Source organism: Heliconius melpomene, chromosome 17 (genome assembly GCF_056956725.1).
Source record: "Heliconius melpomene rosina isolate 202511_hmr_F chromosome 17, ASM5695672v1, whole genome shotgun sequence".
NCBI lineage: Eukaryota > Metazoa > Arthropoda > Insecta > Lepidoptera > Nymphalidae > Heliconius > Heliconius melpomene.
In genome coordinates, this window is record NC_140405.1 from 8,874,410 (window position 1) to 8,899,431 (window position 25,022).

At 32.0% G+C, this 25,022-nt stretch overlaps 1 protein-coding gene across 1 annotated transcript in view; it reads left to right on the forward strand.

Moving 5' to 3' along the window:
* The first annotated feature begins 2,131 nt into the window (after positions 1 to 2,131).
* The window catches only part of LOC146530179 (nose resistant to fluoxetine protein 6-like), a 64,819-nt gene continuing 41,928 nt past the window's right edge, over positions 2,132 to 25,022 (forward strand). Inside the window, exon 1 of the mRNA XM_085200779.1 lies at positions 2,132 to 2,646. Within this exon, the coding sequence (XP_085056905.1) occupies positions 2,184 to 2,646 (463 nt within the window). The 5' untranslated portion in view covers positions 2,132 to 2,183. The remainder of the gene's footprint in view (positions 2,647 to 25,022) is intronic.

The following is a 25,022-nucleotide window of genomic DNA, read 5'->3' on the forward strand; positions in this document are numbered from 1 at the left end:
ACATTCAATATTTTCTATATTTGAGTAAATTACAATAACGAGTCCTGTTAAATATTCTTGATATTTGATATTGCCATCTTCAAAACCAGTTTTAACAATGCTCTAAGCTTTGACGGTGTTATAAATTAAATGATTAAGGTTAAATTTACAAGTAAAAATTTATATAAATAGTTAACTCACGTGTTCTTTCACGTGTATATTATATGATCATACATACATGCAAAGAAAAGTGCAAGAAACTCAGCGGGACTTCTTTTCCAGACAATTATTTATAGATTTATAATGATTTACTATAATCATTTTATAGAGACAAACGTTAGATTAAGAAATATCTCACAACAAATCCAAATTGTTAATCCAAATATGAGCATTTGCCTGAGCGAAAATCGAACTCACAACCATCCATCACGACGGCTTCTAATTGCGCGGAGAGATAAAAGTCCCGAAACGTGGACTGCCGGCCTAATTCATAAGGTTAAGTTCACCCAACGTGCTATGGAGCAAGCTATGCTCGGAGTCTCCTCTGAAGAATAAAATAAGAAATAAGGTTATCTGGAAAAGAACCGGAGTTATTGACATCACTCGCACAATTAGAACGTTGAAGTAGTAGTGGGCTGGCCACGTGTGCCGATGGTCTTTGGAACAGAGCACGGAGACCGTGGATCGACATGTATATCAAGGGCGCCCTCCAGTTCAATGTACCGATATCCTGAAGAAGTTTGCTGAATTTGACTGGATGAGAAAGGCGGAGGACCGGGAGCTCTGGTGCACCCGAAGAGGGCTCCATCCAGCAGTGGATACGAAGATGTTGAATTGATTGGAGAGATAAAATACAAATACATTTTTTAAAATACGATTCATTTATACAATGATCATAATTAACTTGTTTTGGCCATACCCATAGATTATTTAACATAACAGGATAGTAAGATGATTAAATAAAACAATATTTAATCGAAATTCATAATCAAAGACAGCATGTTTGGAGTAAATTTAATGATGACGCCAAACGACGTTTTGTGTTGCGGAATTCAACGGCGCGCTTTTTCTTGTTACGCTAATGAAAATTTAATTTATATAAATTATTAGGAAACGAAAATTCGTTTATTAGATATAAGACAAAAGGCAGCGTTAAATTCTGCAATTTAGCACGTAATATCTCAAAAATTAGACGGAAATTGAGGAACTAGAGTCTTAACACTAGGTTCTCTCTGGCTATTCTGCTATGGGGGGAAAAGCGTGGTTCACATAAATGAACAAAAAAATCAGTAAAATGACCAGTTTAAGTTTAAAAAAGAAATATATTGGTGTGAAGTTGAAAAACCAGATCTTATAGACGTTGTAAGTACAAAAATATTTATATTTCTATTAATATGATACGTGATAAAAATATTTGTTGATAATTACTGTCGTGGCCCAGGGGCACAAGCGCGCGACTGTAAAAGATATTTTTTATTTCCTCGTTATGGTAACGAGGCAAAGCGCTGCATTGCTGCGTGGAACTCCCACCACGTGGAACCGAAGTGCCTTGATGGGAACGGGGTGTCTTATCACTAGGTTTCCACGTTCCCTCCGCGGGATACAGCTTAAAGTTATAAAAATATATTGAAATATTGAGTAAACTCAAACGTCACTTTCGCTATTAGTATTGCTCATTGCTTATTCCGCAGAGTAGAATGGGTAAAAGAAATCTAGTGCTCTTTGGTCCTCTAATTATCTAAAATTCCTATTTTGCTATATATATTTGAACCTAATCTTATTCTCTTGTGTCTAATCGGTACTTATGTACCTATGTACAAAATATTTCACCAATTTTCCTTCAAATGACATTGCCTCCCAATGATATCCTTTATAAATAAATCTAAATAACATTAATATATATACTACGTCATATATATTACATATTATACACATTATCTTTTAGGAAAATACATTACATCACACCTTAGGTAGCCAGTAGTTCTCAAGTGTCGTCAAATGTCATCATTTACAAAATTCCTACCTAAATTGTCCTCATAACGTGCTGTTACTGGAAAAGACGTCGTCCCATCAAACAATGAAACAATTAGAATAGGATATTGGCCACAGGACACTTGAACACAAAGCGTTTAGGTTTCATTGATCAAACCTCGAAGGCAATCTTCAGTCGGTAAACAGAAGCGGCGCGCGCGCACGCATTCACTATGATTTCGATCGGAGTTCTGCTTACGATCGCGTGCGCGGTTACTGCCATAGAAAATAACTTAAACGATACTAATATAGATCAACGAGTTTTAAAAAGACTAACAAATATTCTATCTAATGGCAATTTAGATTCTCGTGATATAGCTCGATTGAATAAGACTGCTGAAACTTTGGGCCTTGATAAGGATTTAGTTTTAAGGTTATCAGCGTCCTTAAATAATAGCGTACCAGATAAAAGACCAGATGTAGGCTATAACGTGTATGAAGACGGAATGAAACGAAATGGAGATCCTATAGTGAATTCTATAGATGAATCTCCAGATTACGCGTCTTCCGTGGTACTTGCCAGTGATCTGTTGTCACTGACAGATGCTATAGCGAACGTCAAGGAGAAAGTATGTAGGGAGCAAGGATATCGATTCCTGGACGGGCTGCTGTTGAATAAGAGATGGGCGTTGAAAAGTAAGTGCATCTTTTATTTCTTTCTTCTTTCTTTTATATCTTTAGGATTTGAGATGATATCACGGAGCGCTGGGCGTTAGGCGCTGTAAGTGTAGAGCGATTATTTTTCTTTTCAATTTTCAATATTCTTATAACTCTACGATAAAAAAATATGAAACAAAGATAAACTTATATCTCCATACATATTTATTAAACGAATTATTTACTAAATATGTTAACTAAGTAAAGCAATAAAAACTACCATAAAAACTTAAATAGGTCATTAAAACAATTAAAGCAAGCAGTGACGTGAAATATTTCCTTTTTCTAATATAATAAATCTGTGAATATGTAAAATGTGATAAGAGTTCTTATGATATACATTAATTAAATTTACATAATTATATTCATAATTTAGATCGTTCCGCAAAATTTTTTTCTTATATCTTTTTAAAATAATCGAAAGTATGAAAAAACAATGTTAATGTTTATTCTTAATACAAAGAACTACGAATAGACAGACAGTTTTGTTATTAAAAACAGGTTTTGTTTGTCATGTTTTTTATTTCATACGAGTTGTAAATAGGATCATCGTTTCTTGAACTATATATAAATGGTAAATTCCCGTTTTTTTCCATTGTAGCGGAAAACAAATGGATAACTTTGATTTTACAACGACGAATATCAAGAACTATGAAATTGTTCATGGTACAGCTTCACGCTGTATCCCGCACATAGCAGGGTAGGCAGGGGAAAGCTAGTGTTAAAACCCTCCGTTTCTCCAATTTTCGCTGAATTTTTTTAGGTATTGCGTGTTGATTGGCGGAATTCAACACCCTGATTTGCAGTGGCAGTTTCGACGTAGCTTGATGAGAACGTATAGCTTAGTGTTCGGAGCGCTTTGACAGTTTACAAGAGGCGCGAGTTCAAATCGGGCTACATTAATTTTTTTATACGTTTTCTAAACAATTTCTTATCTTATTTTTAATAATTATGACAGTGCAATAATGTAGTTTATGTTACAATATTTATATTCAAAATGTAAATGTAACTTAAGCAAAAAGATATAACAAAGAATTTAAAACTCCGCGGCCTCGTTTTTACTCATAATATCGTTCTTTGATTTTCGCGATTACACATTTTTCATAAAAACTATTCCGAGCACGTGTTTAAAACTCAGTATGTACTTACATATATGAAAATGTTTTCATTCTAGTTCTTACAAAATTAATAATATTGGAACATGAAATTATCTATAGTCTACTTTAGTCCTATTAATTCAGTTTGTATATTTAAAAAAGGGCAAGTTACTTATTTTAAGAGAAATCATTTTTAGGGTTCCGTAGCTTTAAAGGAAACAGGAACATGTATAAGATAATTTTGTTGAAAACGCGTTTTTCGACAATATCGCGCTATAACAAATTAAACTATAGCGAATCAAAATTAATAGGGTATTTCCGGTTGACCTAGAATTATGAAATTTAGCATCTAGCATCTACAGGTATACTAGTTGAGGCAAAAACTATATACACAAAACTATACATCCATCCTATTAGGGAAGACTGTTCCCCACTATGCTCCGAATTTTCGTGGCATTGAGTGGTACTCGAATCGACAACCGTCGCGTTAATGTCACACTCTTGTGCCACCAGGCCATGACGCGACGGGCTCATAGCGTGTAAGTGAATAGAACGAAAAAATAAACTGATTGTGATTAAAAACTGAAGCTAATTAAAACAGTACTGCGTAGCATTAAGAAGAAGAAAAAATCTATGGAAATATTTTCCTCACAACGAATAATTGTTTCTATGACATTGAAAACCATTTTACTTAATGAATTCAATTTATTTCAAGGGAAAATGAACCGTTTTCATACAGGGCTAATAGAATTACTCAATGGTTTTATTACTAAGTGGGGACTATATTATAGACATTTTTAAAGTGTTACACCACATTTAGGAAATAAAAATACTTTTTAAGAAAGCCTCTTGGTTTTCAGGAGGTGTGGGTTCAAATCTCGATACGTTCAATTTTTTATAAATTAAAATTAAAGAAAATACTATAATGTTTGTGGCTTACATATACCGTTATTAGCAGGATCGCGCGTTAACAGGCTCAGTCAAAATACTTATATCTTTAAATTTAAAATTTAAAATTTGGAAATTGTTATTAATATTTGAAATCCATATATTCTTACACTATCCATTTATATTAGTATAGATAACCAGTTTCCTCAGTCAAAATCAAATTAACGACTATCATGTCTAAAGTAACTTCTGACTTGTGCCAACACGGTGTAACTGTGTCCCGCACACAGCAGGATAGGCAGAGGGAACCTAGTGTTAAGACACTCCGTTCCCCACTTTCTGTCGAATTCTGGAGGCATTGCGTGTTGAGTGGCAGAACTCAACGCCGCGCTTTGCCTCGACACCAGAGCGAAGAAATGGAAAAACAAACGTAAATAAATATTTCACTTCCTCGAGTGGGGATCGACCCCACAACCGTCGCGTTACAGTGACACCCTTGTGCCGCTGCGCCAAGACGGCCTCTATTATAATTTGCCAGTACTACAATCTATATATATAAAATCGAAAGGTCACTCACTCATCACGAAATCTCAGAAACTACATGTGCTATTAATCTCAAACTTTGCATAGGAGTTATTTATAGGACGTAGGTCCTCACTTAGACGGGAATTTGCAATATTCGACTTCTAAGGGGTTGTTTTTGGGGTTGAAAGTTTGTATGAAACTTCGTTACTACAAATGCGGGGTCTCAAATTTTGCATGGACGTCACTTATAGAAAGTAGGTACTCATGGAGATAGAAATTAATAATAACGTAGTTCACGCAGGCGAAGCCGCGGGCGGGCCGCTAGTACTAAATATTTGTAATAGAACCCATTAAGTTCACAGACTGCATATAACAAGAACACGTTTACTCATTGTCTTACGTAGTCATATTACGGTACTGGAATATAAAATGTAATATTTGCAACGTCGCGTCGCATACCACGTTACATTCACTTTTATTGTTTTTATTCATCAAAGTCATGATGAAGGTCGGTTTTGTTTAAATAATTTCGTTTTAATTAGGATTTTGGATCTCGGGGCCTTGATAGCAGTTTTAAAATAGATCAGAAATAAATTTCTATTCGATTGATAGAGATAGCAATCTGAGAAGATAAGGGGCGGCGTTGAGTTTCGCGTCCTAACATTAATAAAAGTAAATGGAATGGTTCTTCTAAATTGTTGATTGTTTACTTATACTTATATCATTCTTTGTATCGTAATTTAGCCGTCCACTAAGAAGGGATTTTAAAAATTTTAACCCTAAAGGGATAAAATAGGAGTTGAAAGTTTGTATGGAATTTTATTTCAATCGGCACCGAGTTTTATAAAATTTGAAATTCAGATTCTTAAAAATATTTCTTTGAAAACGTATTTCGTGGTTTTGTAGAATTCACCCCTAAGGGTGCAAATAAGGGGTTGAAAGCTTGCATGGAAAAATTTAAAATCGCCATAGATTTTTATAAAATTTTAAATATTTTTAAGAGTTTATCTTAAAAATATTTCATTGAACGCGTGTTTCATGGTTTATTAGGATTCACCCCTAAGAAGGGAAAAAAAATCATTCCCCCGAGTATCCGAGGATCCCACTACCATCAGGTTTACAGTTAGATACTGCCCCATTCCACCATCATAGCCTAATCATAATTATATTAACCTATATTAATATTTTGCCCCATATCAGACTAGATATTTAACTTCATTAAAAGCTTTTTTTTTATAATTTAGTTTGATATTGCAAATAAATAAATGAAGCAATTGGCGTTATGTCATTTTACTTTGAAAATTCGACCTTCTTTTATATGACGTCAGAATATAAAACGTGACGAAAAGATAAACTAATACTTAGTTATTACTAATTTCCTATATTTTTAATAATTATTACCTTGTATTATGTACATAATAAAGTATGTAGGTGTAATTATTATTATTATTAGATAATGTCTGGTTTTAAACGCAGTGGCTGTAGATTTGTTCTAGTATTATAAAACTTATATTACTTTTGGTAGAGGAAGCACGGCGGCGTTGAGTTTCACGACCAAACACATCGAAAAAAAGAAATGTCTTGCAAATTAGGTGAAAATTAAGGCACTACGTTTCAAATTCCGTCAAATTCTGAGGGCATTGCGGGTTAAATGGCGGAACTCAACGCCGCGCTTTACCACGACTTCAGAGCGAAGCGAAGCGAAAATTAAAATATTCAATATTTCATTTCCTCCAATGGGGGCAATATTAACTCTAAATATAGAAAACATACGTACACTTGGACCTCCCTGAATACATATATAGGTGGTAATATAAATAAATTATACAATAAATCGACAAATGATCGCTAAGTATATATTATATAAATGGTTACGCAATATATCTACATAAGGTCCGTTAATTATAATCTAACATCCGTCCTAAGAATATCTTTGTAGCTGTACCTATTAATATATAAAAAATACTTTGCAACGAGAATATTCGTTAGGTTCAATATGCTAGTATAATAGTGAAAAATACGAAGTTATATTAAAAAAAAGGAATAAATTATGATAATTAATAGTTACATTCAGAATAGTATTTATTTATTTTTCTTTATTAGGGTTCCGTACTTCAAAAGAAAAAAACGGAACCCGTATAGCATCTTAAGCAATCTTTTTTATCTAGTCCGTTACTCACTCCCTATGAATAGAGCACGAATTCGAGATATTTCTTGTTGGGTAGCGGAACTTAACGCCGAGACGAGCAAGTACCTTCATCTTATTATCACATAGTCTTGGCGTAGGTACACAATTACATAATGATACATTTTATCAGTCTATATTTCAATTTACATAATAATCTGCAAAATGGTTTTACAACGTTGTTTGTCGTGTTTTTTTATGGCTTTTGTCATAGTAAAATCTACATATACATATATATAAGACTCTTTCGTTACTGAGTGACAAACAGACATTCGTAAAGTTATGATAAAAATCAAATTAGTATGAAATTTTTATTTAATCCTATTTCTTTATTACTTTCATTTTTATGTACAAAGATTTTTAAATAAAATAATATATAATTAACATAATTATTTGTTAGATTAACTAATGACCAACTTTCACTAACCAAACCGAGATATACTATACACTAAATCCCACAAAAAATCCAGCTTTTTGTTTCTCTATAAAAAGTAATGACATCTCTAAGTAAATTCAAGCCAATTTTATGGTTGCTTACTGCGTTACTGTTTTTTATTAATATAGTAAAATTTTATAATATGTAATTAATCGTTGAACATTCTCTAAACATAATCACAAGTCAGAGGCCAAGTTACATAAAATTTAACTATATTAATAAAAAAATGGCGTGGCAAATAAATTAAAATGCTATAATATCTTTAGTCCTAGAACATATCTCCAGAATTTAGTGGAAAATGGGGAACGGAGTGTCTAGACACTAAGTTCCCTGCCTGCCCTGCTGTTTGCGGGATAGCACGGGGAGCTTTTTAGATTATACAATATTTTTTTACATAATAAAATATATCAAATAGAATCTGAATATGGAAATAAACGATCCCATATATCATATTTTATAGATGCTGATTTCTGCATTCGACAAAACAAAGTTTAATTACTAAAATATAAATATGAATGCGAATATATGTATATAGAAAACAGATTTTTTTTTTATGTTCTCTCGTTCGTTGTACCCAACTACTTTTCTAAGCTTCCCAAACTTTCAATTTTCTCTCTTACTTTGGGCTATGTGTCTGTGAGTCACTTAGTAAAGGGAATATTATTTAATGAGTATAGAATAGACTATATAGCTTTTCTCTATAAGTGGATTATTCAAAATAAAAAGATTTTTTTAAACTGACCTGAGATTAACGTCTTCCATCTAACATTAGCTGCTATCCATTTTAGTATCAGAATTGTATAGTCTTGTATATTTTTTTTTAGTTTTTGCAAATTTACGTAATGATATTGACATATTAGTGTACGCATAATATTAAATAATTAAAATCTAAATAATACGTTTAAAGATTTTTACTTGAAGCACATTAGTTATGATTATTTTGATATAAATTCTATTAGTGTCATATCTGCTATGTGAAACTGATGTAAGTAGGTTTTTTATGAGAGTAGTATTATATACGATATTTATTAATAAATAATTAAATATGAGGCCAGTTGTGGCGCAGAGGCACATGTTTTTGATAGTAAATAAAAATCGCGACAGGTCGTGAGTTCAATTCCCACTAGAGGAAATGAAATCGCGGAAATGAAAGCGCATGAGTTTTGCCATTTAAAACGCAATTCCTCCAGAATGCCAATGCCCCAATTAGTGAGGAGCGGAGTGTTTTAACACTAGACTCTTTCTGCCTACCCTCCTGTGTGCGGGATACGATGTGAAGCTAATGTAGAATATTTAAAGTAGTTTAAATTATAAATGTAGAATATTTAAAATAGTTTAAATTATAAATTTAATCATTATAGAGAGTCCTGTATTAATCGGATCAGACCACTTCAATCACATTTAATATGCCATTAAGCCACGGAAAAGGTTCCATTGGGAGAGTAATATTAATTTGTGTTGTGGTTCAAAAATATTTGTTTTAAATTTACTTCTTTTGTATTTTCATATATATCTTTGATATCATTTGGATACTGTTCTTCTTTTCTTAGTGTGGAACGCGAAAAAATATTTTAGTTATCAATTTGTAAGAAAATGCTAATAGTGTTTGATTATCATAGCTGATTTTATTTATAGATATAGTGTATATATGACATACTATATGGACGGCAAAAATATAATGAATTTACAATTAGCCTTAGCAACAGTGGTCAAGGTTAAAAGACGCGTAACAGTTGGAAGTGAACTTACGACCAATTTACACTTTAGCTTCCAGACAACACATATTGAAATAAATAGAAATAATTTAGTTTTTCACATTATAAGTGGCATAGTGGAATAGTCTTACTATCTACAGGTTCAATCCCACTCGAGAGAGTAATAATATTTTTTTTTTGCATTAAAATTTTGATGGCAAGAAAACCTTCATGACGTAGTGCCATAGGCGTGTGACTGTAAACGCAACGGTTGTAGGTTCGATTCCCATTCGCGGGAATGAAATATTTAATATTTACATTTCCTCGCCCTGGTACGAGGCATTTTTATCACCCAATTCGCAACGCTTGAAGAATTAAGTGGAAAATGGTGAACGGCAGTGTTTTAATGGAGAACGGAGTGTCTTAACACTAGGCACCCAGATTCTTTCTGCCTACTCAGTTACGTGTGGGAGACAGCGTGAAGTTATAAAAAAGAGAAAGATAGAGTTGAGAACGGAGTGTAATCGTATTTTAACTCTAGGATCTCTTTGCACATCCTGATCTTTGCAGTAGATGATAAGAGATTAGTAAGAAATAAAATGTAATATTATTTATGTGCTACTTAATTACAATATGTTTTAATTTTATATGTTTTACATTTCTACGAATTTGTATCGTCAGCCATTAGAGGTTGACCTTTGATTCGATTGGTTAAAGCTTCATACGTATGCAAAAGTCATTTGTTTGCTGCACTATAAGGTTAGCTTAGTTTTTTTTTCTTAGTAAATGTTAAAAATATATTAGTATTTTTTTTATAAGCCAAGATAAAATAGTTTTTCGATTATAAAAGGTGAATGAATTAATATCATTTTCATGTTCTGGGCAACAAATACGACGAAAATGGAGAACGGAGAGTCTTACCACTAGATTCCCTTTGCTTTCTCTGCTACGAGTATATAAGGGATACAACGGCGAGCACACTACATAAACCTTACTAATCTTTAACGAACACAATGCTTCGTAATTTAAAGGCTTATTGTGTAATCATTTTGTAAAACGTATATATCAAGCAAAATCAAGAATTCTTCTGCAGCGCAATTTTGGTGGTATGGATTCGGAGCGGTTAACTGAAGATGCCAGTAAAATTGACTGGACTGTCATTGATAATGCTCGAACAGTAGATGAACAAATTACTATATTTAATTCTTCTTTAATAACTCTTTATGATACTCATGCACCAGTCCGACCGGTTAGAATTAAACATCTTCCTGCACCATGGCTTACTGCGGACATAAAGAAACTGCAGGAAAAAAAACATACCGCTAAGAGTAAATATATTTCTGACGGAAGTGAGGCAAATAGAAATAAATATGTGAGAGCTCGTAATCGCTGTAACAGGGTTTGTAGAGATAGTCAACGACGCCATATCTATAAATCAGTAAACGAAGAAGATGATCCAGCTAAAGTCTGGAAATTTCTTAAATCCCTTGGAGTCGGTAAAACAAAACATACAGTTTATCAAACAAATTTAGATTTAAATTCTCTTAATCAACATTTCACTTCTTCTAGTACAATTGATAGTACGAATAAATTGAAAACATTAATTGATCTTTCCTCTTTACCCGCTCCACAGATTCCTCCTTTTAAATTTAGTCAATTCACTGTATGTGATGTTAAGAGAAATATTATCGCTATTAAGTCGGGTGCAGTCGGCGCTGACTGCATTAGTCGTAAAATAATCATTCCTATAATAGATCTATTAGCTCCTGTAATTACATCCATTTTAAATCGTTCCATTCTCCACGGTGATTTCCCTTCCATTTGGAAAGATGCCCAAATTCTCCCATTACCAAAAAAATCTAATCCGTCTTCCTTTTCCGATTATCGTCCGATTTCTATTCTTCCATTGTTATCTAAAGTGCTAGAACGTCTTGTTCATAAACAACTAAGCACTTTCCTTTCAAAACACAATTTCCTAAACTCCCTACAGTCCGGCTTTCGCCATGGTCATAGTACGACTACTGCTCTAGTCAAGATCACCGATGACATCAGACATGGCATGGATGATCGGAAGATAACGGTGCTGACATTATTGGATTTTAGTAATGCCTTCGGCACTGTTGATTTTGACATTTTACTTGCATCACTGACTTCTCTTAACATATCTCCTGAGGTGATTGATTGGTTTCGTTCTTACTTGTGCGGACGCCGACAGCGCATTCGAATAGATGATTCATATTCTGAATGGTCTTTCACTAGTGCTGGCGTCCCACAAGGTGGCGTGTTGTCCCCTCTCCTTTTTTCAATTTTTATTAATACCATCTGTCTTAAAATTTCTTCTCTCTACCACCTGTATGCAGACGACTTACAGATCTACTCACAAGGTACTCTCACTGAGCTACCCAATACCATCCAGAACATTAATAGCGATCTTAAGCAAATTTCAATTTGGAGCAAACATTTTGGACTTACTATAAACCCTTTAAAGAGTCAAGCAATTGTTATCGGTAGTCCTAGAATACTGTCGAAAACTGACTTAGCACATATGCCCACTATAATGATCGATGGGACTTCCATTCCATTTAAGGAATCTGTTAGGAACTTGGGTGTAGTTATTGATAAGCATTTGTCTTGGGAACCCCAAATAGGAGAGATAAGTAAAAAGATTTATGCTGCTTCTGCATCTCTGCGTAGGCTGCGCAATTTCCTACCAATACCTACCAAAATTGCGCTGGCAAACTCACTCCTATTACCAATTCTCGATTATGCTGATATTTGTTATCTCGACATTAAAGAGGAGCAACTGAATAAACTTGAGCGACTTCAAAACCTTTGCATTAGGTTCATATTTGGTATACGTAAATATGATCATATTTCTGAATTTCGTGATAAGCTCAAGTGGCTCCCTATCCGCCTTCGCAGGAATACTCATATACTTCATCTTCTCTATTCCGTGCTGTTTAATCCTTCTACTCCTCCTTATCTGAAGAAACAATTCAGGTTTCTACATGATGTTCACTCACTTTCCCTACGTTCCCAGAATAATCTATTACTTGAAATTCCTCCTCACTCTTCTTCTTTTCTGACTAACTCCTTCACTATTAAAGCTGTCCGACTATGGAATTCCTTACCAATTGAGATCAGACATGCCAAAAACTTACAAAAATTTAAAACTTCACTTAAAAACCACTATATGAATATTTAATTTAGACTTTGTTTTATACTTTTAATTTTCAAAATACTTTTTAGAAATGTATAAATATTATATCTAAGATTTATATGTATATATATATATATATATATATATATATATATATATATATATATATGTTATTTATTGTTTATAATTATATTTATTTATATAAATATTTATTCGTAGTATATATATATGTATATATATGTATGTCTATGTATTTTATTGTTATTTCTACTATTTAATAATCTCCTGCAATTTAATGCACCACCCACCATCTTTTTTACACAACTCCAACGACCGAAGGTTGCCTGGAAGAGATCGCTTTAAGCGATAAGGCCGCCTTATTGTACATGTTGTTTCTATTATTTTGTATATAATTTTTGTAAATTTTTTATGTGCAATAAAGTATATTGTATTGTATTGTATTGTATATAAATCAGTATAGGACATATTTGGTGCCTTATCTATATGAAACATTGCAGTAATATTTACGCAATAGAGTCCAATGACCGGACCAATGTGGACAGTTCTCTAGGACTGGAATTTCTGTGTCATACTTTAATTATTTCTAAGTTAAGGCTTTATACAGCTAGAGGCTAGTCATACCGCAGAGGCACAAACGTGTGACTGTAAGGTTGTGAGTTCGACTCTCATTCGAGGTAATGAAGTATTTTATATTTTTATTACTTCTCTTTGGCGTCGAGGCAAAACGTGGGGTTTAATTCCGCCCCTCAACACGCTATGCCTTCATAATCAAGCTGCAAATGGAGAACGGAGTGTCTTCACACGAGGTTCATTCTGCCTACTATGCTTTATAAAGCTGTTTTGTTAACTTTCTGTGATTATCCTTAGATAGTACTTTGCGATAGAAAAAAATACGCCATAATAATATATAATTGTCAGCTTTTTGTATGTCTTTTTTGTGCCTCGAGAACGATCTGGAATAATAGTGAATAATTAGTTAATAAGCAAAAAAATATTTACGATGTACGTATGTCGTTATTATGTGGAAAAAAATTAACTGGACGCGATTAAATTATGTTTTAAACAAGATAAGAATTCTAGACAATAGCTTGCTTTTTATTTAAGACTGTTAATTAATGTTATGTCAATATAAAGGCGTAATATAAGTACAAATTTGAATTAAGTTTTATTAGATTTTTTTAACAAAGTTGTTTGTAATAGCCAACTAAATTAATTAACTTTTAAATATTTTGTAACAGATATATGGTCTTCCCACGATTCGTGGCTTATGTTAATAATAATAATGAATGCGTGAGAGATCCTGCGGCGTCTTGCTTAGGTGGGTAGGTCTCGCTGGGTTTTAGTGGGTAGTATCGGGTTCATTCTCCGGTGAGCCCCACAGTACCGCTCTGTCGGTCTGCGTAAACTGCATTTCCCAGCGTTAAAAAAAAAAAAAAAGAAAAAAAAAAGGGAAATTGGAGATAGTTCCTCGGTTTTGAAGTTTTCATTTATTTAAGAGATATTTACACACATATTTTTATCTTCGCGTGCGCGGGATACAGCCCGCACATATCGTGGTAAGGAGATGGAATCTGGAAATTTAATGTTTTAAGACACTCCGATCACTTTAATCTCTATCCCAATATATAATAAAACAGTAAAAATATTTTGTCTGTAAGGCTGTTTCTGAACGAGTAAGTCCAATTATTCATTGACATTAACACATTTGACTGTCATTCAATACTGTTTATTAAATGAATAATTATATAGTTCAAGCGGGCAAATCCGGGGGGTCAGCTAGTTTATAAATGTTTTCTGTTCGATTTATTTGAATAGGCTTTAGGTTCGAATTCAGTGCCGTAGTGTTCGAGTAGATAAGTGTCGCTAAAGCCATCATTAAGGATATATTAATTTTGTAGAGATGAGAGATATAAAAAAGAAAGAGTAACAGTTTCTTTCTTAAAGTTAACGGTCCTGTCAAGTAAAGAACCGGTTCGGCGAGATAAGATTCGCAAATCACTTCGCTATTATATATTAGGACTAATTAATGTACATATATTAATATTATAGAGGCCTCAAATTTATTTCTTTAGACGCAGATATATTTGATAAGCGGAGACTCTCCTAAATTAAAAAATATATATTTTGAAAACATGTATAAATTTGGACTAATGCAACTTTAGTTTTTTTTTATAAATTTTTACACAATTATTATGTTTTCAATTTTTTTTTCTCAGTATTTTACTTTTCCTAGTGTGGGATAACACTTGAAAATATTAAAAAAGGTAACCAGTAGACCATATAAAACGATAGATGATTGCCCAATTTAAAGGATAAAATTTCAAAATTGGCAGTTGTCAACTTGGCGAGATATAAGTTCAGTTATTATTCTGCTATTAATTTTATGGTAAAATAAAAATTTGTAAATTGGCAACACTAATAAAAAAAATAAAAAACAGTGAGAGGGAATTTATTAAAACGGGTGAACGTGTTGCTTGTTTATTCAAATAAACTTTAATTAATATTCAATTGATCGTAAAATATAGTCAAAAAGAAGGAATTGAAGCAAATTATGAAAGTGCTATAATTTTATGAAATATTTCTTAAGACTAACTTAATGTTTTCTTCTGATCCCTTTGTTACTATCGTAATTTTTAGGCATTTTTATGCAAATACAGCGGGTTCCATATGGTTTTTTTTATAGTATAGTAATATAATTATGTATAACGACTTATTTATTAAAATTAATTCACATAAAAAAACATAGTTTATTTTAATTAATGTTTTATTATTGGTTTAATGTATATATTTTACATTTTAATTGTTATCTATGAAAAATTGTAATTTGACAAGATTATTATAGGCTAAAAAGTAAAGGAGAAATGAAATGACATACAGATGACATAACACTAGTTCTTCTTTTTTCTCTTTTTATTGCAAATTTATTTGAAACTTACTTGGATAAAAGGAAATACAAAAAGGAAATAACAAAAGTAAAATAAAGATATTTATTCTTTTACTGTGACACATTTAAGATTTTCCAAATGTCACTGCTTGAATGCAAACTGCCTCAAATTATATTGTACACAAAGGAAACAAGGAAGAAAAGAAGCTGAGAAGGTTAAACAATTTTTGTGAGTGTTTTGAAATTCACTTTAAAATGTTAGGTACATTGTGCTTATAAATATATAGTTTTATTTTGATTATTATAGATTTTTTTGATAAATTTTTCAACTAAACAGCTTTCTCAATATTTAGTAAGAAAATATTGTGTTGAGACACTCTGTTGCCTAAACGTCGCCACGTTATGCTTTACCAGAGCGAGGAAATGAAAAATAATTAGGTACTTAAAATAAATTCCTCCGAGTGGGCATCGAACCCACAACCTTCATGTTAACAAAAAGACTTGTATTTTAGGGTATTCAATAAAAACAAAGAACCTTGTAAAGAACTTAGATTTACAATTAAAGCCTAATATATTATGTCATAGTAACAAAAACGTGTAAGTCACAAAGTACGGAAATAAAACTTGCATAAAAAAACCCGCTAATTTTACTAGGGATAGTCAAGGGCAAGCTATATTAGGTATTTCTAAGGTCTACCGGTGTTCATAATAAATTTTGACTCTCAATTATCACTCACTTCACCAATTTTAGCACATATTTTTTGTAATATTACGTTTCTTAAAAGACATATTTACATACCGTATTTACGGAACAATAGGAACACGTTTCAATAGATATGTAATAAAAAAGTCTACTTTTTAAGAAAATATGAATTGAATTGTTAGCGTCATAGCGTCGGTATGTAAATGCGATGATTGTAGGTTCGATTTTCATACAAAAATTAATAATATTAATTTCCTCTGGTAACAAGTCTGGTTATTCTGATAGCTTTCATTATATTTTACTGTAGTAATTTGCAAAGGGAACGCAGGAAGAATTTAGTGTTGTGATACTCTGTTTTTCTTCGTTTTGCATCCAAATTTGAAACACTATGTGTGGTCACACCAGGAACCAGGCGGATCAGAACGGAGAAATAAAAATTAATTTATTCCCTCGAGTGGGAATAATACACAAACATCGCGTTTGTAGTCAGACCCTGTCCCATTCTTGCCACGATGCCCTCAATTTAAATATTAAACAAGAGAAAAGGTATTTATTAAGGCTTAATTTTAACTAAGTTTTAAGCAAAAAGAATTTAAATTAATAATTAGTATATAAATATTTACTTGTCTATGCTAATTAATTTACTAAACCGGAAGTGTAAGGAAGTAATTGTGGATATTTTATGAGGTTACTATAATAAATTAATAATTAAATTCGGTTGGCTTAATTAAATTAAATAAAAAAAAGGATTTTTTGTGGCCAGGCACAAAGTGTGTGTGTAAAATCGACTGGTTGTGGGTGCGAACTCCACTCTCCTTTCATTTCTTCGTTTCATTATTATTTCATTTTTTAGTTCCAGTTTCTTGCAAAAGCTTGTTTTATATTTATTTTTTTAACTATTATTTAATATATTTTATTCCCTCAGCGAGTCCGACTAGCACTTGACCGGTTTTTTTTTATATTATTTCTCTGTCATCGGTCTTTGATAAGTATGCAAAAATTCAAATTAATCTGACGTTTCAAAGTCGTTCAAAATCACGTTCAAAGTTTCCGTTACATACAACATACATACAAACGAGCGAAAAAAAATTAAAAGATTACTATTTATTTAATAATTTTATAATGTTTTTAAATGTAAGTGCCATAGGTACTATACCATATTAAAATCTGATTTTTATTATTTTTCATGGATCCATAAAAGAAAATCTTTTGAAAAACAAAACAGAAATTCCAAATTTTCGCCAAGTATTCAAGTTTTCTTAAAACAAAGTGCAATACTCGTATGTAATCAAATGGAACGCAATTGTATGAAGCATTTTCCCTGACGCTGGTCTGGCAGGCTGCCCGCTGTGAATTTAGCTGATATCGCTGTGATACTACCAGTAATTTGGTGACCTCTGATTCAACCGAGTTTGGACACTACATAATTTATGATGCGCCAATTAACTAACGAAATGTATGGGTTTTAAATTTTGGTTCGTACGCAGTTCTGCTTACTTGGATTGTATTTTATTTAAGAATATTTTTTTTAAAGTGTAATAATTGATCGCAATTTAACAATGCTTCAAAAATTCGGCGGTGAGTGAGGAACGGAAGCGTATTAATGAGGAAGAAACAGTATTAACGTTAGGTTCTATCAGCTTCCCTCTGCCTTTCTTGCTATGTCCGGGATACAGCGTGAAAATACAAAAATAAATATGGATACTATAGCACATTTATAAATGATCCTATTATAATATGTAGTATTTATTCTATTTAATTTATTTAGACATTAAGTGTAATATAACAACACATAAATAGTGAAATATGTGAAAAATAAATATAATCGTAACCGTAAATAACGTGGAGAAATTTATAATATTATACGTTCTAGTCAAACTTTGTAGCAGCAACGTACTTAGGCTTGACTAGTTAATTCGGGCTTGACTTTAGATTTTAGTCAAACTCAAAACAAGTTATTTTTTCGGCTTACTGACTTACTAACTCAAGTAGTTTTAGTCAAACTTAGACGTAGGCTAGTTGTGGGTTCGATTCCTCCTTTAGAAAATGAAATTTTCAAGTTTCTTTGCTCTATTAACAAGACAAAGGCGGCGTTGTGTTCCTCTACTTGACTACTGCTTGTCTGACAAAAAATATTAACCATATAAACTTATATACAAATATTTATATAGGTATTCTTATATTATTTCGAGAAATGCTAATATATATGAATGGATCATACATACATACATACATTCAACAGGTCTAAGAAGTCTTTAACGGCTATTGTACTCGGTCGTATAATAGCTGTATACATTGAATTAGGTAACTTGTTCCGCAAATTATGATCATTGTTTGGCTTAGATTAGTTTAGCTTTGTTTTAGTGTGAATGAATGAATGAATATATTAAATTAATAATTATATAATAAATATATATGGGATGTTAACCTTTATGTTAAATATTGAATAGATTATTTCGAAAGAAATTACTAATTATAAGTTGTGTTTTGTTCTTTTTATTTCTTGTACTATGGTGTTTTTTTGAGTAATCATTTGTACTTAAAAAAAACTATTTTGTTTTTGTTTTGTTTTTTGTTAAGCCACTCACCTAACCATAACTTTAAAATAAATACCGAAACTATAAATAATATCTAATATTACGCAATTAATTCCATTTAATTTATAAAATCAATTCAAATTTATAAAATTCAAAATATTTTCTTAATCTGCAATATCCTTGAATAATTGCTATCTTACAAAACTTACAAGTATCTACATATATCGCGTGAAGATTAATAATATTTTTGTAATTTATACATATACCAACTGCAAGTAACAAATATAATCGATTCACATTCGGAGATATATCAATAAAATTTTACATTGTTTTAATGTGAGCTTTTTGACTATTTTCGGCGTTGAATTATGCCACCCCAATGTCACGAATTTAGGCGGTAAGCGGAGAATGGAGTATCTTGACATTATTAGCTCTCTCTCTCAAAAAAAGAAATAAGTCAACCTAATAACGTTGTTTCCAAGGAAATAACCATTATTTCGCCATGTCTATTCTCATTCCAAGTTTGTGAGTGACGTTCGTGTTTTACGTCGGACATAGCATTCTGGAACAATCCATTGTGAAACAATGACGATCGCACACGCCTTTTGCATATCAACTTAGTCCGTACATACCAAAAATATTTCTCGGCTAAATACTCTGTGCATACTGTTTAACCATCTTTTTGGTAGACATCTATCTGAGTTACGTCATTTCTCTGCTATATTATAAAACTGAAGAGTTTGTTTCTTTGAACCGGTACATCTCAAAAAAAAAATAAAATTAATAAATAATTTATTGTACATGTTAAACATTCGATTAAACCCACCATGACTTCAGGCAAAGTTACTTTTGGCAATTAGAGTGTGTCAACACAACTCTTAGCTATATTACCTATCATTTGACCACGCGGGCGAAGCCTCAATTAAAAGCTAGTCTATTGTATAAATTAATGATGAAGTACAAATATACAAATAAGACGTCGATAATGGATACAAATAAAATTGCAATCGATGATTTTTTTAATATTATATTTAAAGCTACGATTTTTTCTAAATTTAACGAGCATAATGTATATGATTATATTGAAGAAATGATTTAAGTAGGTCCTTATATTTAAGACGCAGAAATACTTAGTTTCTAAATTATAATTTAGTTTCTAAATTATAGTTTATTGTTAAATTTGTTTACTGTAGTTATGCAGTCTCTTAATAATACAATATATATGGAACCTGTATGGTAATGGCTTTCTTTTACTAAGTTGACCTTAAAATAATTATCTACTATGAATTTACAATATTTTATATATTAAATTTTATATAGTAAATCACTGCAACGCTATGTTGTTATTCTTATAAAATATATATAAAATGTCAATAATGCGGAAGTTAATTAAAAAACGTACTGAATATTAAGGAAGTATGTTCTGAGGCAACTGGGCTGTCTTCATTTAATAATATCGAGTCGAATGTGACGTTAGTTTCTGCAATTTAAAACCTATTTTTCTATTTTAATTAAAATCAAGAATTTATTAGTTATAAAAAGTATCGATTTTTTATTTAAAATAATCGAAAAATTGTCGATATTATATTAAAGCATTTGACTTATAAGAATTTGTATATCAAACCTGTTTTCTTTGTAATATAAAATTATGTGCTAGTTTTACTACTGCGTCATAATAGTCTAGATGATGATTCGAAATAAAACACAAAATGCTATTGGGAAATTTTAGACGTTTTTGTTATTTTATTGCTTCCAACGTAATATTTATGTTTTGATTTATTAGATATAAAATTATTAATATGAAAATGTTATATTTTTTTTGTATCATTAATTATGTTATGGGTTCGATTCCGGGTTAATCGGGGAATTAATTATTTTTATTAATATTTTCATTATCTTTGTTCTGGCAAACAGCGCTGCGTTGTGTTCCGCCACTCAACACGAAATATCTTGAAAAATCAGTGTTTCCGCTACCTGCCCTGGTATATGCGGGATACAGGGTGAAGAAAAGAAAATTTAGTAGACAGAGGTAGTGTTGGGACACTCAGTACCTCACTTTTCCTCTCAATTTTCGAAACATAGTGGTGGAACGCAAGTTGATACCAGAACGAGGAAATGAACATAATGCATAGTTTACAGTCAGATGCTGTGCCACCACGGCCATAGAATATACATATAAGAGGTATATAAAGACAAACAGATTTGTTTAATATTATTATTACTAAATGGACCTCACATCCTCCTCTAATTGTGAGTTAATGCAATTCAACTGAATTAGTCAATTCTGCTAATTAATATTATGACAGCGACGCCAGTCTTATAAATGATGTGCATTCATAATAACAATTGACAAACACTCGAATATCGGGACCATTGTGTAATCAACCATCCTGTATATAAATGTACTCGTATTTTACATATACGTGTGTATACAGGCTGTTTTTGTATTTTACATACATTGGCAAAGACTTTGGCAAATTTTAATTACAATTGGCAATTAAATATTGAAGCAATTTTCGCAGAGGCACAAGTGCGTGATTGTAAACGCGACTGGTTGTAGGTTCGATTCCCACTTGAGGAAATGAAATATTTATTTAACTTTATATTTTAATTTCTTCGCCTTGATGTTCAGATAAGGCGTGGAGTTGAATTTCGACACTCAACACGCTATGCCTCCAGAATTCGGGAGGGATTGGGGAATGGAGTGTATTAACAATAGTTTCCCTCTATTTACCCTGCTGAGAGGCTGTTTTTTTTGTAATGTTACAATTAAAATATCAATTAATGAATTTATAAACTATAGTCATAGTCTACAATTAATTTATTGCTCATTTTAATTTACACTTGAACAAAATATTATATCCATATCTATATTATAAATTCGAAAGTAACTCTGTCTGTCTGTCTGTCTTTTACGCAATCAGGGTCAAACCGCTAATTTAATTGTGATAAAATACTCATATAGAGATACTTGAGGGTCTCGGGATGAACATAGGATACTTTTTTTTCTCATATTTGTAATATTATCGATATATTGGTATATATCGATATATTAAAATACTTATTAATTTGATATGCAACTTATTCTGCCATGTTAATAACAACCGTCACTATGCGACCGTTGCTAAGCAACGATTTGCACAGTTTGTTGTTAGAAAACGTCAGCCAAAATGAGCTTGCTTAACGCATCTCTCTATTGAAAACTGAATATAATTTCATAAATATATTTAACTAGCGACCCTATTGCGGCTTCGCCCGCTTTTACTACTGGATTATTCATATAATGTATGTTTGCAAAGCACTTAAGATAATGTGAAAATTAATTAAACCCCAATGCAACCCGCATTTTCGTAGTTTCAATAAGGATTTTCCAATTGTTTTACACAGCAAGGATTTTTTAGTAGGTACCGTAATTTTATATCTGTGATACTAATCTTTTCAAATACTTATTAAAATATATTTAAATTACTATTTTTAGATAGTTAAATGACATTAAATAATACATTCAACTCGAATTATCCAATACGTGCAAACGCATCTAAATCTTCGTTGCTATAAAGGCAGGCCGGTTTTTTTTTTCGAGCTTGTGGTTAATGCTGAAGAGGGTATTCTGTCCCTGATGAAAAGCAAGCACTACGTGGCTGCCTGTGACGAAAATTAAATAGAATGCATCGGCCGGGAATTGAACCCGGGCTGCCCGCGTGGCAGGCGAGCATTCTACCACTGACGCCGGCGGACGCATGGCGAGTGGCGAGCCGTTTCGCAGCAAGGATTTTTTGATATTGTAACAACTTCTAGAGTACTTATTAAAATGAAAAACAGAAAAGACAGTTTTGATCTACCTTAAATGGCCAACGTAACTAATATACTTATTTATATGCTGAGAGTAAGGGATAAGTGAAACTTGACTCGATACAGTTGATGTGTGAACGGCGTGATGTGTCAATAATTAAATGCGTTTTTCTCTAAAACTATTCGCAATTTCGAAATAGTTTAAAAAGTAAATTTTATCTTCGTTTAACGTAGAAATTTAATAAAGTATTTTAAAGGATAAGGATTAATACCATTATGGAAAAATATCCCTTACAATAAAAAATATATTGAAATTACTATTTTTAGACAGAAATATGATCACTACACGTTATTCTTAAAACATACGAATATGCCATCGCGGACTTTTTTGTAAATCTTATTAAGAGGAACAATACTCCAGTACATTTTTTTCATGTAGTATTTACCATTAAAGCAGCGCCAAAGTGTCTCAGCGGGTAGGACTTTATACACATTTATCGTATTTATGTTAATTTACATAAGAATGTACAAATAATAAACTATATATAAACCTTCCCTGAAAAATACTCGACCTAATGGTGAAAACCGCATCCAAATCCGTTGGGTGGTTTAGAAGAAGAAGAGTTAGAAAGTTCAGACAGACACAAAAAGCGACTTTGTTTTATAAGATACTAGCGACCCCCTTGCGGCTTCGCCCGCTTTTACTACTGGATTATTCATATAATGTATGTTTGCAAAGCACTTAAGATAATGTGAAAAATAATTAAACTCTAATGCAACCCGCATTTTCGTAGTTTCAATAAGGATTTTCCAATTGTTTTACTCGAGTTACATAAGCATAAGGATACATTCCGATGACGCCGCACTTGCACCTCGCGGAATCGAACAATAGTGTTTTAGTATTTTGCTGATTTAACTGTTTCGAATTATATAAAATTTTAATAAAGATTCTCTGTCTTCAACTTGCTTTAAAACAGAAAGGTTGTTTATAAAATTAAATAAATAATTTTTAAAAAGCCTTTTTCTCGCCTGAGTAATTTAACTGGCGCAGTCGGTAGGATCGCGGCGTGTTTGGCTTTAATCAAACTCTTAAAGCCCGCGAACGGTTTCTATCGTTATTACCGCGATCTATTAAGAAGAATCTACGACGGCGAGACCGGCGGAGCACCTAAGCATCGGAGGTTCTGCCAAGCAGTTGAGTCCCGGTTGGAGATGCAGAGGTTTCTTTGGTGAGTACTTTTGTTATCCAAGTTCCTATGCTATATTTCCTTCCGTATTTTTGTATCTGTCTATATAGCTCAAATCGCGATAGGCATTTACTATTATTGAATAAGTTTATGAGAAATAAATGAAATAATAAATAAATGAAATAATAAATGAAATGAAATAATAAATAAATGAAATAATAAATGAAATGAAATAATAAATAAATGAAATGAAATAATAAATAGATGAAATAATAAATGAAATGAAATAATAAATAAATGAAATGAAATAATGAATAAATAATTAAATGAAATAATAAAATATTATTTTAATAAATATTATATTGAATTGAAATATTTTATTTGTTTGAATTATTTTGTTAAATAGGTTAGTCGTGATTAAAAGATAAAATGTCTTTTGAAAATTGCGAGAATTCTAGTTTTAAGTTAATTTCAGATCTTATGCCACGTTACGATGGTAATTCAAAAACGTTGAATTTTTATATTAGAGAAGTAGATAATATATTGAAATTAATAGAGGGCGCAGCGAAACACCACCCCGCTATTGTGTGTTTGATAAAAAGTAGACTCAGTGGAGCCGCAATAGATGCAATAGCATACGAAGAGTCTCTAGACTCGTGGGACGCGATTAAACGCGCTTTGATTAGAAGATTAGGTGAACCTAGGAACGAAATCCAACTAATGCAAGAGCTAACTCGAACGCGACGTAATAAAAATGAAGACGCGGAAACTTTTGGGAAACGCCTTCGAGACATACTTGACACCCTTTTGTCCGTAGGTAAACATAGTAACAAAGAATATTATGAAAACATGGTTATAGAGCAATATACGAACCAATTAGACTTTCAAATTTCAATAGGTGTGCGTCTAGCCAGGCCTACCACATTAGAACTAGCAATTGTACAAGCTAGGCAAGAAGAAGCTAAGCTCACATACAATAGATTTGATAATAATTTTAATATGTCAAACCCCCAAAGTAAGGTTAAAGAAAATCATAGAAACTTTATTCCATTTTCAAATTCACAATCTAGATTAAATAATCCACCTATGCACGTAAATTCAAATTTTACCCCTAGACAAAATAACTGGACACCAGAACAACGTCAACAATGGGTTCAGTCAATGCTACCATGGAAAAACCGACAACCCTCAGGTAATTATAGACCTTTTATTAATCATAGAGGTAACATCCCTCACCAGCAAATAA